This window comes from Mauremys reevesii, linkage group 1 (assembly GCF_016161935.1).
Source record: "Mauremys reevesii isolate NIE-2019 linkage group 1, ASM1616193v1, whole genome shotgun sequence".
Lineage (NCBI taxonomy): Eukaryota > Metazoa > Chordata > Testudines > Geoemydidae > Mauremys > Mauremys reevesii.
Genome location: NC_052623.1, coordinates 73,535,051 through 73,554,704, shown reverse-complemented (window position 1 = coordinate 73,554,704; position 19,654 = coordinate 73,535,051). Strand labels below are relative to the sequence as shown.

The 19,654-nt window shown below is 43.0% G+C and overlaps 1 protein-coding gene across 1 annotated transcript; it reads left to right on the top strand.

The window, feature by feature from the left end:
• The first annotated feature begins 6,081 nt into the window (after positions 1-6,081).
• On the top strand, positions 6,082-11,973 carry PCDH20 (protocadherin 20). Its single transcript, XM_039521468.1, has 2 exons — positions 6,082-6,205; positions 7,895-11,973. Exons 1-2 carry the CDS (start codon positions 6,155-6,157, stop codon positions 10,577-10,579), a joined length of 2,736 nt encoding a protein of 911 aa, XP_039377402.1. The 5' UTR covers positions 6,082-6,154; the 3' UTR covers positions 10,580-11,973.
• Positions 11,974-19,654: the final 7,681 nt, after the last annotated feature.

Sequence of the window (19,654 nt, the reverse complement as noted above, 5' to 3'; positions counted from 1 at the left end):
CTCATAGAATTGCAGCCTGTGGCTAGTTGGCCAATAGGAACCAAATGGCACATGGCAAGCTACTTGGAGCCCAGTAGGCACGTACCTCTATGATCTGATAACTACCTGGCATGTCACAGTGATCCTTTAATGTGCTGTGTTCCATTGCTAGTCACAGGATGTTCATTGAAAATCTGATTTCTGGCATGAGAAGGCTGCAACTTCAGCTCAGAAGCTGTGGCTTAATGTCAATGAGAACCCTATTCACAAACATTTAAATATTCATGAGTCCCTTATACTTACAGGCAGTGTGTAGAAAGTAAGCTGGCAGAAGCTGGAATGCTGTCCCTGTGCTAATGTGATAAGCAATATAATGAAAGACTTATGGTATTAACAATTTTCAGCTGTATCATATTAGTACTGTATCACAGCCTTTGCTATGGCTACTATGATATAAAAATCATATCATTATTATTTACAGGCTTCCACAAAACTGACTGAAATTGACGCTAATATACTCTATGATATGCTGTAAAAACCACTAGTATAAAAGAAGAGTTTGAATACAATCTGAGTCAATCCCTCCCTTCTAATTAGTTTTAGAAACATACATGTACTTAGTTAATAAACTTTTAATTAGTTTTCCTTTTCAGAGAACTATTGTGATCAAGCTGTAAATAAATTGAAGGTAATCTTTTTCACAATGCCACAGCATTTCTGCTTCTACTCCAGGCAGAAGAGAGGAAATCTAAGACATGCACAAATTAAAATAACCAAAGAAAAGAATGTTTTTCAAACTTCAAAGAATGTTTGGGAATGAAGTACATTAAAGTGCTGTGCAAAGGTTTTGCTCAGTTTCTTTTTCTCTTCACACTGATTCACCAATCAAATTCATGGTGTCTTTCAGTTTCAGGGTTAGCTGAACCCACAACAGATATTGAGCAGACTAGAACGGAATCCACTCTCAACTAAGCTTCAAAATAAAGAGGTATGACTGCTCCAGAGATGGGTTCATGAGAGGTTTATGAACTGAATCCTGCAGGTTCATTTTGCAAGAGTTTGTAATGAATCAAGCCCGGCAGACTTAACTAGACAGTTGGGGTTTACAAACTCTAAAACAGCTTCTCACAGCCTGCTCCCAGGACTCCTAACTACCTTTGGCATCTTCAGGGGAAGCAGCGGCTTGCTGCCCCTGTCCATTGCTCAATCATGGGGACTGGTTGGTCACTTAGGACCTGATTTACAAAGTTTCTGAGCAATCACAGCTCACACTCTAACCAGTGGGAGCACCAGACACTCAGCACTTTTGAAAATCAGACCGTTACCTGTCATACATAGGGCACTAGTTGCAGCTTCCCACCAGTAGACTCTGCCACCCAAAAAGACCCTTTCATGGGGAGGGCAGGATGTGGGTCATTCTCCTTGCCCAAAACCAAGAGAATAGGCAGATTCTACTGCTAATAATAAAAGTGTGGTAGTGTGTATCTACATGCGGCAGTAAAAGGCTCTGGCAGGGGGAGAGCCAACAAGTTCCCCTCTATCAGAGCTTTTCCCTGCAGCCGGTGTCTCTCCCTGAGGTGAGGAAATGCTCTGGCAGTGAGGAGGCAGCTGAACACTACATGGTTAAAAATAACAGTGTAGACATGAGAGGAACTGCCTGGGTGTGTAGAGAGCCTGAGTTTGGGCACATAGGGTTCTCTGGCATGTTTGTATTTTACTCTCCGAAGCAGTGCCTCACCATTCACACTTCTATTTACACTCAGGCTAGGGATTCTGGGGAATCTGTCAACCCAGCTCTGCAGAGTCATTGGGGAGTCTCAGTAGAACCAGAGGCCGCCAGAAGGAGCTGGCTGTTGGCTGCTATATTATAGGGACTGAGAGGGCTGTAGGTATCCCCTTCATCCAGACGATCCTTTATGGATTGGTAGCATACTGCCCAAGGTGTCTGGTGTGCTGAAAACAATATTGTCAGGGTTCCCTTTCAATAAAGTTGAATAACTGTTATGAATCTCTCACTCGTTCCATCATTTGTATTTCACCGTAGCAGTAACCCAGCTAAAGTCTTTATAGATAATTATTCTGCTTCTTGGGTGGTTTGTCACTTAATCTTCAATCTCGTGTCTCATAACTCACCTGAGGCAAACAATAATCCCACAGAAGGGTACCTACGTGTTCCTTCTTATTGCCTAATTATAACACACCCAGAACTTTGGCTGAGTTACAGCATTCTGGGAGGTGCTATCTTATTGAGAAAAGTGTGTAAACTTAGTATCAGTAGGACTATACATAGCAAAAGGCAAAGTAAAAATACATTTTTCTTTAAAATAAATCTCCTCCTATTGAAATAGAAAGGACAACTACTAAACATCTGTAGAAATAACCCATCAACTTTCTGGGTGCTTTGGAAAAGACTCTCAGAAAACCTCAGCAAAAAAAAGTGCTTATTTTGAATCTTTTCTGCCCTTCCCATAATAGCATTTTCACATTCTTTAAACTGGTCATCAGTAGGGACTTGTTGCTCATACAAAGATGCAGATGGCACATGCCTATGTAAAGACATACTGATTAAGAAGCAGAATAAGGGGAGCAAAATGGATAGCTATTTTACTAAGGTAGAAGTTGTGATAAGGGAGGCTGGAAAGAGAGAATCAGGCGATGGAAGTTCTGTGGAGGCCTCAAACTCATTCTTCATAAAGTCCTAAGACTGCCTCTGAGACCTTAACCAGTGGACTTTTGGGGTGAAATCCTGACCCCACTGAAATCAGTGGTAAAACTCCTATTGACTTCAGTGGAGCCAACATTCTACCATTAGTAACCAGTAGAGGTAGATCAGAAGGAGACCCGATGTAGGCCTCATTATGTCCTGCTAGACTAAATTAAAAAGGATTGAGCATCTGAGCACCTTTAATATTGACAGGTCTTCGATATTGTGCAGGTGGATGAAAATTTAGAAAGGCACTTGAGTAATTTGATTTATTCCTTAAATTATACATGTATCCTCTGAACTGTATACACTGTATGTACTGCCTGTTCTATTTTTGCTAGAATAGAATGGTAAAGAGCTAAGCAATTTTATAAGGGAAAAATACTTTGAGTGGTTTCAGAACCCTAGAGATTGGTGAATAATAAATACTACCAGTTCATTTGTTCGTAGCACATTTTACTTTTTGAGGCACATATGTTTATTGTGGCACACCTCTACCCCGATATAACGCGACCCGATATAACACAAATTCAGATATAACGTGGCAAAGCAGTGCTCCGGGGGGTGGGCAGGCCTGCGCACTCTGGTGGCTCGAAGCAAGTTCGATATAACATGGTTTCACCTATAACGCGGTAAGATTTTTTGGCTCCCGAGGACAGCGTTATATTGTGGTAGAGGTGTATTGTAATTTTTTGGTGTAGTGTAGATAATAAATTTGATACTAAGGGTACGTCTACACTACCTGCCAGATCGGCAGGTAGCGATCTATCTATCGGGTCGATTTATCATGTGTAGTGTAGACGGGATAAATCGATCCCCGATCGCTCTCCCGTCGACTGCTGAACTCCAGCTCGACAAGAGGCGGAAGCGGTATCGACGGGGGAGTGGCGGCCATTGATCCCGCGTTGTGAGGACGCAAAGTAAGTGATTCTAAGTCAATCTAAGATACATTGACTTCAGCTACGCTATTCTCATAGCTAAAGTTGCGTATCTTAGGTTGATCCCCCACCCCCAGTGTAGACCAGACCTATGTTTCAAAGGGAATTACTGAACAAATTAGGGTCTGTTCCTGCTCCCATTGACCTCAGTAAAAGCAGGATTGGACTCTAAATCCTAAAAACACTCTTGTTCTTTGTGTATTTTACAGCTGGAAAGAATAAGACAGAGAAGCTAATCTGACTTGCTTGAGGTCTCAGAGGGAGTCAGTGTCAGAGGGTTCTACTCAGATTCTTACAGTTTCTTCACCACTGTAATATCTGAGTGCTTTCCAGAAGTATATCCAACCATGAGACTGATCTTATTTAGTCTGGTTTTACTCTTTTTCCCTTTTTTTCTCCTGGGGGTGGGGGGTTGTTTTTGGTTTGTTTATTATTATTATTGATTTATTTTATTTATGTACTGTCTGCTGTGCTGTGTTTTTATTATTCAAGGCAAGGTCCAAGAGCTGCACCTTGCACCTGGAATGGAAAGCAGAGAAGTTTGAGGTTGTTCTTTGATCCTGGGTGAGTGCATTCCACAGTCCTGGGCTGGCCACCAAGGCAGCTCTGTCTGCTACACAATCTAACTTTTATTCGTGTAGTGGACAGCTCTATTGTACCTGAGACATATAGCTGTCAGCCAGAGTCCTCATCATGGAGCATTAGAGACTCCTTCAGTATCTGGGGGCCCAAACCATTCGGCACCTCAAAAATTAAGGCAGAGAGATCTTGAATTTAACCTGATATTCTATGGAGAGCCAACGGAAAAAGCAGATGGCAGATTTACTGTACTTTCAGTAGTCTGTGTTGATATGGAAAAGTATCATTGCATTCTGTACAAGTTTGGGGTTTTTAGAACCTGATGGCTGCATGACTAGATACATTGCATTGCTGTAGTCCAGCTGGGAAATAACCAAAGCATGTATTAATGGATACTTCTACACTGTCATAAAAGACCTGCGGCACAGCTGTGGCTGGCCCGTCAGCTGACCCGGACTTGCGGGGCTTCGGGTTTAGGGTAAAATTGCAGTGTACACATTGGAGCCTGGGCTCTGAAACCCGGCAAGGGCAAGGGTCTCGCAGCCTAGGCTCCATCCTGAGTCTGAAGGTCTACATTGCAATTCTCAGCCCCACAACTGAAGCAAGGTGAGCCCGAGTCAGCTGATCTGGGCTCTAACACTCCATGCTGTAGGTTTTTTAAACTGACAGTGTCAACGTACCCAATGACACCAGGTAGTTTTTTGTCAGGATGGGACAAAGTCTGCTAGCCAGCTGTCGGGTGTAGAAAGCACTATTAGTAGCTGCTGCTGTGAGGTTTTAGTGAGGAATCCAGGAGTAGTCGCAGTGGATTAATTTAACTAAATGTGGGTGTGGACCTTCACTCAGTGGAGACTGCACCCTGGCTACAAACTCTTTCTGGCCAAGTTAACTCTTAACATGGTGAAATGTGGTCCCTAGGAGCAGCTAGATGGCTGGTGCCAGGAGGTCAACAACCTTCTAACTGAAAGGGATGGTATAAAAAGGTAAAATCAGGCCCAGAGTATCTGCTGTGAAGGAGAAAGAGGAGTTGGGAGCAGTGCAGGGATACATCAAACTGCATTGGGAACATTATCAGAGACCTGACATGATAGAAATTGGATTGTTCCAATGAGCCTATTGATTCAGATCCAATTGATTATTCTTTAACTAAAAGGACAACAAGATTCCAAAGCAAGAAGGGAAAACGCTGTTGCTATTACCCCCATTTTACAGGACACCCGCCCCCCATTCTCCTTGGGAGCTCAGGCTGAAAATATGACTGTATATCCTGCTGCGGCTGGATTAATTTAGACTGAGTTGGTTAGCGCCACAATCCAGCCTGCCTACTAGCTTCAGTCCGGATCGCAGCCGTTTGTCCCGGATTCCTGGGCAGTGTTTTGGGCAGGGTGACACGCATCAGTGGCACTCGCTGCATCCTGGCCTCCCCCAAACTCGAGTCTGCAAAGAGAGCGTCCCCCGAAACGCTGCCCCGAGCCCGAGGGCACAGTGCCAGCTGTCCCCGCGGAATGCACCGGGGAGGGTGGCGCCTGTGGACAGTGTTTTCCTCTGGACGGGTTTGCAGCTGGTGAGGGAGCTCAGCTGGCAGAGCTCGGTGTGTGCACGGTGCTCAGCCTAGCGGTGGGCTGGTGCGTTCCGGCCCCCGGGGCTCTGCGCTCCTGCACACAGGGCTCCTCGTGCGCCTCGCCACAGCAGCCGGAGCAGAGAGCGCCGGCGGCCGCGTCTCTCTTTCCCTCGCTCCCCCGTCCGAGCCCTTTGTCAAGTGATGTGCCTGTGACTATTGGCTGAAGTTCTCCCAGCGATTTGCATGAGCAGAGAGGGGAGTGTCTTCTGCTGCCTTCGCGCCGGGAGCTAAATGACTGCAGTTTCAGTGGGAATGAACTACCCAGGGACTGGCAGGCGCTCGCAAGCCCTAGGAACAAGCTGGCTTCCGAGGAGCAGGCACCGGCCGCTGGAGATGGGGCACCTACGCGGCGCTGGGCGCACCACCAGCCCCAGAAACCTGCAGGTAGGGGATGTGTGCGGGGGAGCCCTGCAGGTTGCGAGCTCGTGGCCAGGAGAAGCGGAGGGGTTTTAAAAAAAAGCAAATGCTCTAGCTCGATCTAAACTTCATCGTGAGCGATCAGGGGGTCCTGTTGGCTGTAGCACCTCTACCAACAGCCATCAAAGCCGCGGCGGGGGGTCTGTTTATGCTAAAGAACCGTTTAAGCCATTACACTGGAAGGAGAATGGTTTTATATGGAGGGGAGAAGAACTCCCCGAGGCTGGAGACGAAGTTACGCGACTCAGTTTCCAAACGCAGAGGGCTACAGGCTGGCTTGGCAATCAGAAAGGGCCAGTTCTTTTGCATAATCTTTTCCGGCGCTTCTGTTTGCGTTTCGTGTGAGTCCTGCGGAGGGAGAAGGGGGCTGGTGAGGGTCAGTACTTACCTGTTAAACGGGAAATGAAACTTGAACACCGAGCTCTGGGCAACATGAACGGGGAGCCCCCTTTGCCCCTCTGTGTGAGGTGTTCTTGGTGCTGATGGTAAACTTCGCTACGAGGACCCTGCATAGTCTGTTTGGTGTACACGGGGCTGCATTGGGAGTTGTGCAACAGGGCCATCGGAGGAGAATGGGCACATTTGTGACATGGTCTATTTGGTTATGATAGTTGGTGTGCATGACCTGTTTGATGGATGCGGCGGTGTAGACTGTCTGTGCGAAGTGGATAATGCATCTGGTGCACCGTGTGTGGTGTATTTGGTGCAGGCGGTTTCTTTGAGGGGGGTGAGTGGTGCACGTGTCCTTTTTGGGTGCAGAGGGTGGCATATCTGATGCAGACGGTGTATTTGGTGCACATTGTTATGTGGGTTTGTGTGAGGAACAGATATTGCAGATGGCTTGGGTGCATTTGAGGTCAGGAGCTAATGTATTTGGTGGTGTCATTAGGGGGCAAACGTTTGGGTATTTGGAATGCACATAGTGGTGAATATGAGTGAAAGATGGTGGTGAAAATGGTGTATTTTGGGTAAGATTATGATATATTTGGGGTGTAGACTGGTGGTTTTGGAATGCAGGTGGTGGTATATTTGGGGTGTAGATGGTTCAGAGAACAGTGTATTTCAGGTGCAAAGTGTGGTGTATTTGTGGTATAAATTATATGGGGTTCAGATGGTGGTGTATTGTGGGCACTGATGGTGTATTGGGGTGTAGGTGGTGGTGTATTTAGGATGCAGGTGATGGTTCAGAGGATGGGGTATTTGAGGTGCAAAGTATGGTGTGATGGTGGTGTGTTTGGGGCATAGATGGGTGTGTATTTGGAGTATGGTTGGTGGTGCAGGTGATGCTGTATTTGGGGGGTAGTAGTGGTGTATTTGTGGGTAGTTGGTAGTATATTTGGAGAATAGATGGGCAGGTGACTGGTTTTTAGCTGGTGTATTTGTGATGCACATGGTGATGTATTTAGAGGGTAGGTGGTGGCATATTTGTGGTGCAGATGGTGATGTAGTTAGGGTCCAGTTGGGGTAGATTTGGGCTACAGGTGGTGGTGTATTTGTGGTGCACATGGTGGTATATTTAGGGTGCAGATACGGGTGTATCTGGGGCATAGATGGTGCATTTCACTGCAGAGAGGGTGCAGCTTGTGGGCAGGGTGGGCTGGATGGGTGTGTGCCAGGGAAGTCCCTCTCTAATCCCCTGTGCCTTTCTCTCCCTAGCATTTGTTCCTTTTCCTGCTCTTCATCGGCCCTTTCAACTGCTTTGCCAGTTACAGCCGTGCCACCGAGCTCTTCTACAGCCTCAACGAGGGGCTGCCGGCCGGAGTGCTCATCGGGAGCCTGGCACAGGACCTGCGGCTGCATGGGGTGGCTGCGGAGGGGCCGCCGACCCGTCGCGGGGAGCCTGCGCTGTCCTTCAGCCTGGCATCCCAGGGGCTGGGTGGCCAGTACGTGAGCCTGGACAACCGCTCGGGGGAGCTGCACACCTCAGCCCTGCAGATTGACCGCGAGGCACTGTGCCTAGAGACTGGCGCTGGCTCACCTGCCTCTCTGCCGGTGCCATTCTCGGAGCCCTGCCTGCTGCTGCTGGATGTGCTGGTGCTGCCCCAGGAGCACTTCCGCCTAGTGAAGGTGAAGATCGCCATCCGCGATGTCAATGACAATGCGCCACAATTCCCTGTGCCCAACATGCGCCTCTGGGTACCCGAGAACGCCCCTGTCGACACCCGCCTGGCCATAGAGCACCCAGCCCTCGACCCTGACCTGGGCACCAATGCAGTCCAGACCTACCGCCTTCAGGACGACTATGGGGTCTTCACCCTAGATGTGGAGGAGAATGAGAGTGGGGAGAGGACCCCCTACCTGATTGTTATGGGGGCCCTGGACAGGGAGGACAGGGAGGAGTATGTCACCCTCATCATCGCGGAGGATGGGGGGACCCCACCATTGCTGGGCAGTGCCACCCTCACCATTGGCATCAGTGACATCAACGACAACTGCCCCCAGTTCAGTGATTCTCAACTCAACATCACCGTCTATGGGAATTCCAGTGCAGGGACGCATGTGGCCACCATCCACGCAGTTGACATGGACCTGGGATCCAATGCCCAGATCTCTTACTCTTACAGTCAAAAGGTCCCCCAGCCATCAAGAGACTTGTTCCATCTGGACGAAAGTACAGGAGCCATCAAGCTCTCCAGTAAGATTGATGGTGATGCTCCCCGGCTCCATAGGTTGACTATATTGGCCAACGGTCCTGGTTGTATCCCTGCTGTGATCACTGTGCTGGTGTCCATCATCAAAGTCATGTTGAGACCCCCTGAAGTGGTCCCTCGTTTTATAGCTAATGAAGTAGAAGGTGTGGTTTACTTGAAAGAACTGGAGCCTGTTAACACACCAATAGCATTTTTTACTATAAAAGACCCAGACGAAAAATATAAAGTGGATTGCTTTTTGGATGGCAATGGGCCATTCAAACTGTCACCATACAAACCATACAATAACGAATATTTATTAGAGACTACGAGGCCTTTAGACTATGAGGTACAGCAGCTCTATGAAATATCAGTGGTTGCATGGAACTCAGAGGGATTTCATGTAAACAAGATAATTAAAGTGCAGGTTCTGGATGATAATGACAATTCACCAGTTTTCCCTCAACAATTAATAGAATTATCTATTGAAGAAAATAATGCGCCCAATGCATTTTTGACCAAATTGCATGCAACAGATGCTGACAGTGGAGAGAGAGGGAAAGTGTCCTATTTTCTAGGGCCTGATGCCCCTTCATATTTTTCTTTAGATAAGACTACAGGTGTTCTTACAGTTTCCACTCAGCTGGACAGAGAAGAAAAAGAGAAATACAGATATACTGTTAAAGCAATAGATTCTGGATTGCCTCCCAGAGAATCGATAGCAACTGTCACCATCACAGTGTTGGATAAAAATGACAATAGTCCTAGATTTATCAATAAGGATTTCAGTTTTTTTGTACCGGAAAACTTTCCAGGCTTGGGGGAAATTGGAGTTATCAGTGTTACAGATGCTGATTCAGGGCAAAATGGATGGGTAGCCCTTTCAGTTGTAAATGGAAGTGATATTTTTGTGATAGATACTGGCAAAGGAGTTTTGAGAGCTAAGGTCTCCCTCGACAGGGAGCAGCAAAGTTCCTATGTCTTATGGGTTGAAGCGGTTGATGGAGGTGACCCTGCCCTTTCTTCTACTGCCAAAATAACTGTCCTTCTTCTGGACATTAATGACAACCCCCCACTGGTCTTGTTTCCTCAGTCTAATACATCTTATTTGTTGGTACTTCCTTCTACTCTTCCTGGCTCTCCCATCACAGAAGTCTATGCTGTAGATAAAGACACTGGCATGAATGCTGTCATAGCTTACAGCATCATAGGTAGAAGAGGTCCACGACCTGAATCATTTAGGATTGACCCTAAAACTGGTAATATCACCTTGGAAGAGTCACTGATGCAGAATGACTATGGTCTCTACCGACTACTGGTAAAAGTTAGTGATCATGGCTATCCAGAGCCCCTCCATTCCACAGTTATGGTGAACCTTTTTGTCAACGACACAGTGAGCAATGAGAGCTATATTGAAAGCTTGTTAAGAAAGGAACCCGACATTAATATAGAGGAAAAAGAGCCACAAATATCTATAGAGCCTACGCATAAAAAAATGGAGTCACCATCTTGCGTGCCTACCTTAGTAGCCCTGTCAATAATAAGCTTGGGGTCAATCACTTTAGTAACTGGGATGGGCATTTACATCTGTTTACGGAAAGGGAAAAAGCATCACAGAGCAGATGAAAATTTGGAAGTACAAATCCCACTAAACGGAAGAATTGACCTTCATATGTTGGAGAAGAAACCAATGGAGATTTCTAATATTTGATGTTTCCATGTGGATAAACCAAACTGCTGTCTAACAAACCTTGGACAATGCCCAGATTGGGTATGTTGACAGCAGTTACAATGAAGGACCACTAATTTATAACTTAATAATATTATAATTGTAAATAGCTGTTTACAGGTTTTTTAAGTCAAATTCCGATTACAGCTTTTTTAATGAAATCTTCGTACTAACTGCTAGCAAGGAGTCTATAAAAACATGAACACCATTTGCAGCTATCATAAACCCATCATATCAGTGATTATACAGAGAGAGGAAGGTAAGACAATGATGCATTAAACTTAAGTTTAAAAAGTTTAAAAAGTCATTTTAACCACAAGAGGGCATCAGATGCTCCTGTGCAGGGAACTGTTTGAGGTACTGTTTATGAGATTAATGCAAAGTATATTTATGGGGTTTAATATAAAACATATCTGGATATACATATATTTACACAAAAGAAATGTGTATTCCACTGGATGTATGATAAAAAAGGAGAGGAGGAAACATGCACTAGTAAAACAAACAGAATTTTTACCTCATGCATAATACTTAGTATGATAGAGAAGGCATTAACAAGAAGTGCAATTCCTGTTGAGCAAAGATGCAAAATATTGTCATGTAATCAGAATTTGAACTGCTGTAACATCTTCATCTTTCACTTATTACAGACTTAATATCTTCACACAAACTACTGTTGCTCCAACAGTTTACTTGCCGTTATTAGGGAAAAACTTGTATTTAATATTTCTTACAACAAACGTAAACACACATACACACGTCCATCTCAGTAAATATGGCCAGATGCAAGGAAGAAAGGGAATGGCTAAATCCTTCGTTGTCCCAGAAGTGTTGATATTTTTATTCTTCCAGCAATCTGTCAGCCGTATTCCATCACTTTGGTTGTGTAACAGATATTTTTATGTGATACTTCTGATGCTAATCTGTCAGATGAAAACAAAAAAACACTTCACATTATTAGCAATTCTAGAACTTAGTTTATACTGACGATTTCTCCTCTCTGGGTTGGTATTTCATGTGAAAGATCTGATTTCTGCCTTTTTTGGCTACTATTCCAGGCTCCTTTTCATTGGTTTTGGTTTTTAGATCAACTCCAAAATCATATTTGTAAGACTGGTGGCATATTTTCTCGATAATTTATTCTTTGCTGCACCCTCTGCAACAAAGCAGCAGGTTTATCAGTGATGCATCATTTTCACTTCATTGTAAGAGCTGGGAACTATCTGTTGTATGATGGTTATCAAATTTATCTGTGTAAACAAGGTAAATAAGTGTTATGCTTAAAACTAATCATTTTGATTTCTGGCATCATATGTCTGTACTGTACCAAAAGTGTTTATATGTCTGCAAATTAAAGCTATATATTTTCATAATAACTTTTTATCTCGGTGCTAACATTTTAATGATAAAACAGAGTACCACTCGGTTTACAAGCAATTTTTCATCATTATCTAGATATTTACTCTTTCGTTTATCTTTAATTTAATTCATAGCACATTATTAAAAAGCATACTACTTCCAAAAATTAATACACTCCAAAATTGTTATTAGGAACCTTATCCTGCACCCACTGGAATCAATGGCAAGGCTCAAATTGACTTAAATGGTGCAGTATCAGGTTCTTGCTTTTTAACGGTATGCAGTGCAACTATATATAGATTTTGATACATTCACCCACTTTGGGTAGTACCTTACTCCACTGTAGACTCATTAAAATCTGCAGGCTATTTGCTGAGTAAGGTGCTACTTATCATGAGTGAGAGTATCAGAATCTGGCCCGTATTTTACCAAACCACCTTATTATCAACATTAATTTATTTTCAGAGGATTATTTCAACTAGTTCTTAGTATTAACGTTTCTATAATATACCCTCAGAACATTTTTTGTTTGCGAGCAGTTTGATGGCTGTGTTCCATGAAAAAATTAATTCTACCTGTCAAATGCTTATGGTTTATCACCTTGTTTTGTTTCTTTTAATACTATTAATATATGAAAATGGCATATTTCCATGAAAATTCATATGTTATGAAAAAGACATTGATTATTATCTCAGAAGAAATATGACTAATTCCTTGGAATTGGGTTCTTTATTATACATTTTGATGCTTTGGTGGAAAAGTTTAGTTCTCCATACTACATTATTCAGTCTAACAGCATGTTAAGCAAAAGAAAAATAGCATTTCTGCATTACTTCTGCATTATTCAAATTAGAAGCCTGGTCTCATTTCCAGTGAAGTCAATGACAATTATACCATTGCCTTAAATGGGAGCAGGAACGAGGACCAACATTTAATAACAAAAAACGAAAATGTAAAATCATGGGCCTGATCCTACAACCCTTACAAACAGGGCACCAGATTATGTGATTCTTACTCAGGCCTTGTCTACATGTGGACTTGCACGGATTGAATTGAACTCGTTGGTTTAAGAATGGCTTATTTTAGTTTATCTTAAACCTGTTCCTAATCAATTTAAGATAAACCAAAATGAGCCTGGTTTAAACTGAAATAAGAGTGTCCACACAGCCATATGCACCTGGTTTAAGTAAATCAGTTTGCAATCACTCCTTCACTTAGACTAGTGCAACTATGTGTGGTGAAGTAAAGGTAAGCCTTTACTTCTTAAATAGTCCCATTGACTTTAATGGGCTATTTGTGGTGACAGGTGCTAGTCAGTGTCAGTAAGGTGTCATAATCCACCCCATGAGTAGTCTTCATGCAGGTAGTCCCACAGAAGAGGATAAAGCATGCAAGATTGGGTCCTTTGGGGTTTTTTAAACTCAAAATTATGCAATTGGCAGCAGGTAAAAAAGGCTACCAGCAATGCAACAATTTGGTTAATCATATCCACGACAGAACAATCAGGTATTATCTCAAACTCACGGCACAGTAGACTTTTTCATTTTAAAAAAGTTGGCTTCTAATTTGAATAATGAGGCACTTTTCTGTAGACCTTGCTGTTGACAGAATATCCCTTACAGAAATCCCTTTCATGCAAAAGACATTTTTAATGAGTATAGCTAAAGTAAATTAGATTCAAAGATAAAAGGCCCATTTTACTAACACCTTGTGTTAGTGCAGTTGCCAAAATGTATGCTAATCTTGTCAATGTTGGTAGCTGAGCTGGCATGAAAACAAATGTCCCATTCATTAAGAATCCGAATATCCATTGAACAATCTGTGAGCAAGTGGGTGCTGTTTTTCCAGTTCAATAAAAAATGAGATGGCCCTAATCTTTGTGCTGCCAAAGGTACTGTATCATTGCAGTGCAAAACGTATTTGAATTAGAATTAGCAAATAAAGGACAAGAAATGGGCTGTGAGCCTAGTGGAGGTGAGCATAGAAAATCAGTTTGGGTTCTTCTCTTTTTTTATTCCATTTGATCTTTCTAAAGAGATGGGAGCTCCATGAGTCTTTGAAGTTATTGTTTTGATGCAAAATTAGCTAAACGCTGCCTGTTTTAATATCAGTAAGGGATGAATACTGAAAGTGTGGCAATGAGAAGGAGAGCATTTTGCTTTCCCCACCATGTCTAACACTGAAACTCTATTTTATCTGATGGCCTATGCAGGCTTCAAGGCCCTGATTCAGCAAAGCACTTAAACCTGTGCGTTGCTGAATCGAGGCTCAAATGTATGACTGTGCCTACAAAGTCAGATCCAAAACCCATTGAAGTCAATGGTAAAACTGCTTTTGACTTCAGTGCAGCCAGGATTTCACTCTTAATTTTTCAGTTTGGGAAGATTTAATGAAAATACCCTAATTCAAAAATATGAACAGATTAATTCCCTACTAAACTTTCACTTCTGGAGACTCATGTTCAAAGTGGTCAAAAGAGAAATGAATTTTCTGGTCTGAGCTCATCCTAGCTCTCAGTGAACAGTGGCCTGCATTACAAAAACACCCAGCAATTTGGCATAATTTGACATAAATGGCACTTCCAGTTCAAAGAAGGTCTGTGACAGAAACTGCAGGGTGTTTCTTTCCAAGACTCAGGTGCATTGACAGAGCTGTGCAATGGAGCTTGTACAGTTACTGCTACCTGCTCTGTACTGTGCTTGTCACCAGTTTCGTTTCTAGAAATCATTCATTCATTTTCATATGCATTAATATTTATAAAATTAACTTACAGTTAAAAACAATACATCAAAATACACACTGACTCCACTGAAACAGACATTTGCTTCATGCTGGTCTCCAACTAAGCTGGAGTTTGGATCATTGTGTAAATTCATGTCCTTCATTACCCAAAAGTATCTATCTTTAAATGAGATGGCTTGTGAAATTTTAATGGAAGCCACAGGTACTCAGCACCTTTAGGATCAGCCTATCAGTTTAACAGGACTTCTCACAGGATTAAGGATTACTCGTTGATCTTTCTACTTTATTAAAAATTAGTCTTTCATTTAATGGACTGGAAAATGATCTCCAGGAGCCATTTGCACACTTCTAGCATGCTACTTCATAATAAGTCATTCAGAGTTATGAAGTTTCTCATCATTTGTAGCATGTCATAATTTAAAGGTTTCTAGGTTAAAATGTGTCTAAAAATAACTCTGCATGCAGAGTAGCTGCTTCTGTTTCATGCTCTGTACAAGACTGAAGCTGCTGCCAGGGAGATAAACCTGACATCTGCACTGCGATGCAGACAAACTCACAGAATTTGGCACGTAAGGAAGAACAAATAGAAATTTTCAAATGCTAGAAAACAAAGATACTTTCATTCCTACAAAGAAAGGTTACCTGTCTAACACTTTGTAGCCAAAGTTTCAGAATTTGCACCTAGAGTTTTAGACTAGTTTTGACTAAGTGGGTTTTAAAACCCAAATGATACATTTCGGAATATTTCTGAAAAGAAACAAACAGAACACTAAGTATACAACAGGTGCTAAGAAAAGTGTTCTTAATACAGAGCCTTTTAATAACTTATGATGCATTCAATCATTTATCTCACTGCCTGTGAAAACAAATCCATGCCTAGTGTTTGACTTGCAGGTTTTCACATTGCTATCTTACACCCATCAAAAACTAGGCATTTTGAGTAGCAGGCATTTAGGTTATAACTCAAATATACTATGTGGGATCATTTAATCTATGTCCAAATAGAGCAGATAACTTTGTGCTCAGGCTTAATATTATGTTCCCACAATTGTTGGAACGACCATGGGTTTCAATCCCTACAGGGTAAACTCAGTTTTCCATCCTTCTGGATATGCTGTATGTTTTACATCTCCAGAGCCCTGCACAGACATTAATCCTCACCACAAGTCAATGGAGTGAGTGTACAGAATGGGGAAACAAACACTCAGAGGGTCAGATCCTGCCCTGATTATATCTTGTGCAGTTCCACAGAAGGGTGTAAATCAGGGGAGAATTTGGCCCAAAGAGGTTAAGGTTAACAATTTCAAATGTGTATTTAAATAAATAAAAGTGGCTCCCTTCAGGTTAGAAAATATGGGGTCTACATCACTTACCCAACATCCCAGAATCAAAGACGCAGCTGGGATTACAACCCCGTTGCTCCTGGCTCCAGTTCCTCTGCTCTCCTCATTACATTACTGCTCCTCTTAAGTACTTTTGCAAGCCTAGGAGCTTGATCCAGTGTCCTTGGTGCGCGCACGCACACACACACACACACACACACACGAATGTGTTAGTTAAATGCTGCCAGTTAGCTGAATGTGACTGCATTAGACTAGTGCTATGTATAATGATAGTTAAAGCATTTTGAGGAGCTTCAAGAACCTATGATATGTGACGTATTCCAGTTATTACTAGTTATCTTATTATAGTGCCCAGAGGCCTCAACCAAGATCTTGGCCCCTTCATGCTAGGTAATGTACAAACATATAATGAGGGACAGTACCTGTCCCCAGAAAATTCACAACTGAGTAGATGAGACAGAGTGGGAGGGAAAACAGATGTCCAGAGAGGTGATGTGTCTTGCCCAACCTCACACAGGAGCTCAGTGCAGAGACAATGGAATTTAAGTCTCAGGCCAGTACGCTGCTTCTGCTATATGAATTATTATAAAGCAGTGGCAAAAATACTTTGTAGAATTATTTTTTTCAACTGTATCCACCACCTTTCAGTCAAAGCTTGCTGAACACATACAGGAAATGTGATCCTGTACATTTAGTAATATGGCAAGCCCTTTAAAATTGTAGATTGAATACAAAGTTATGTAGTGCAAGTTAGCCCCCTCCTCCATATCACACCCCGGGCTACATTTTTAGAAGAATAAAGTAATAAAAGAGCTGTGTGATATCCAAAGGACCAGACAAGTGCTGCTTTCGGGGATGTGTTGCACTTCACTAGGCACTGAAGTGGATAATAGCAGAACATAGCAAAGTATAATTAAATGCAGTCAAAATGAAAAAGTCCCTTAAAGAGAGCAGTGGCAGTACCTGTGAGAAATGAAAGGCAGTGGTCATAAGCTAAATAAAGGTTCACCTGCTTCTGCTGGAGTTGCTGAGCATCCCCAGCAGTTTTAAGGGCCCCTTTCATCTTTCTTTGACCCTAAGAGTAAGTTGGCACAGTATTGGGGTTTTCTGACACTAAGTGCTAATACAAAATGCAGTAAATGACTCACATTGTCAGGAGGTCAATGTTGTAAAGAGGATAAAGGATGGAATGTTTTTAAAGGGTCTGTTGCACTATAATAATAGCATTCTTTTATTGGTAACTTTCCATCATGCTATCATGTTGTGCTAGCTCATTTTTGCTAACACAGGTCTTATTAGAAACGTTTGAATATTCTCAGCCAAAGTATATGCTGCTACTATGACATGGTGTGTCCACAGGAACAGTGGAATTTTGTTAATGAAATTTGAGCTTTATTTATTTTGTATCAGTATACAAATATTATAGCTGACTCTGCACTGACTTTCCAAATAATCTATAACTCTAAGGGTCTGTCTACACGATGAAATTAGATCGAATTTATAGAAGTCGTTTTTTTAGAACTTGTTTTTATACAGTCAATTGTGCGTGTCCCCACACAAAATGCTCTAAGTGCATTAAGTTGGTGGACTGTGTCCACAGTACCGAGGCTAGCGTCGATTTCTGGAGCATTGAACTGTGGGTAGCTGTGGGTAGCTATCCCACAGTTCCTGCAGTCTCCACTGCCCATTGGAATTCTGGGTTGAGATCCCAATGCCTGTTGGGGCAAAAACAGTGTCGCGGGTGGTTCTGGGTATATGTTGTCAGGCCCCCCTTTCCCTCCCTCCCTCCATAAAAGCAACGGCAGACAATGGTTTCGCGCCTTTTTTCCTGGGTTATCTGAGCAGATGCCATACCACGGCAAGCATGGAGCCCGCTCAGCTCACCATCACCATACCTCTCCTGGGTGCTGGCAGATATGGTATTGCATTGCTACACAGCAGCAGCTCATTGCCTTTTGGCAGCAGATGGTGCATTACGATTGGTAGCCATTGTTGTTGTACTCCTGGGTGCTCTTTTAGCCGACCTCGGTGAGTTCGGTCGGGGCACCTGGGCAGACATGGGAGTGACTCATCCAGGTCATTCCCATTTTCTGCCGAGCACCCAGGAGATGACAATGGCAAAGGCTGACAATGGTTTCTCCTTGATGCAAAGCCACCCCTTTTGTTGATTTTAATTCCCTGTAAGCCATGTCGTCAGTCACCCCTCCCTCCATCAGAGCAACAGCAGACAATTGTTTCGCGCCTTTTTTCAGCGCAGAACCAGAAGCTGCAAAAGCAAAACCAGGCGAGGAGGTGACGGCAGTGCGGTGACGAGAGTGATGAGGACATAGACATGGACATAGACTTCTCACAAAGTACGGGCCAGGCAATGTGCCCTGGCAATGTGCATATCATGATGATGAGCTCTGCATGAGCTCTGCATGGTCACCTGTGCTGATCAGCTTGCCACGCTGGCCAAACAGGAAATGAAATTCAAAAGCTCATGGGCCTTTTCCTGTCTACCTGGCCAGTGCATCTGAGTTAAGAGCGCTGTCCAGAGCAGTCACAATGGAGCTCTCTGGGATAGCTCCCAGAGGCCAATACCATCGAATTGTGTCCACGCTACCCCAAATTCGACCCAGCAAGGCCGATTTCTGCGCTAATCCCCTCGTCCGAGGTGGAGTAAAGAAATCAATTTAAAGAGCCCTTTAAGTCGAAAAAAAGGGCTTCGTCGTGTGAATGGGTCCAGGCTTAAATCAAGGTAACGCTGCTAAATTCGACCTAAAATCATAGTGTAGACCAGGCCTGAGATAGCCCTTCTCTCCTATATTTCATTAAATATTTCATTGCACTAATGAGAAAGAGGATGTTTGGTATCCTGCAGATGTTTTCTGTTCAAATGGGAAGCATGTAATTCTACCAACAATCTACCTGCATGTTATTTTTTTTCTGGTTGACTCAGGGGGAGGGGTAAAGTGCATGCAACCTATATTTGGGGGGGGGGTTGGTGTAACTGTTATTGTTTTTCTCTGACAACAGCTGTACATTCAGCAGAATTAAATAGGTTTGAATTGTTAATCATTAATTTAATTTTCTTTGAAACAGAAGTGTACTGAAAAATTAAGTCACAGCAAATATGGGGTTACTCACATAAATGTAGCTATATTATCATTTAACCCCCAGTTTTATACAGCTGAGAATTTATATTACTTTCTCCACTGCTCTACAAGGAAAAGCCCAAATGTTAGGGCATATTTAAGTCCTGGAAGTTCTGTTAAATATCTACTTAAAATCAACATGAGATATCTAATTACTTAAATGCCTCAACTCCACTCTGAAACAAGTTAATTCAAATAATCCAGTGCTTTAGGCCCCGGGTACTGAGCACCTCCTGTGAGGAGCTGAGCATCCTTCTCTCTCATTTGACTTCTCATGAGTTGAGGGCATTTTCATCAACTCACATTATTCTTTTGTATAAAGAAGACCATAATCACCAGCATTTTCCCATCCAGACTGCAGCAGCTCTGAGGAACTTTAAAGAGAGAGAGGAACTTTAAAGAGTCCAACTGTTATTCTGATACTAGCATCTCACTTTTGATACTAAAAGTGCTTCATTAGTGCCTCTTCAATAACA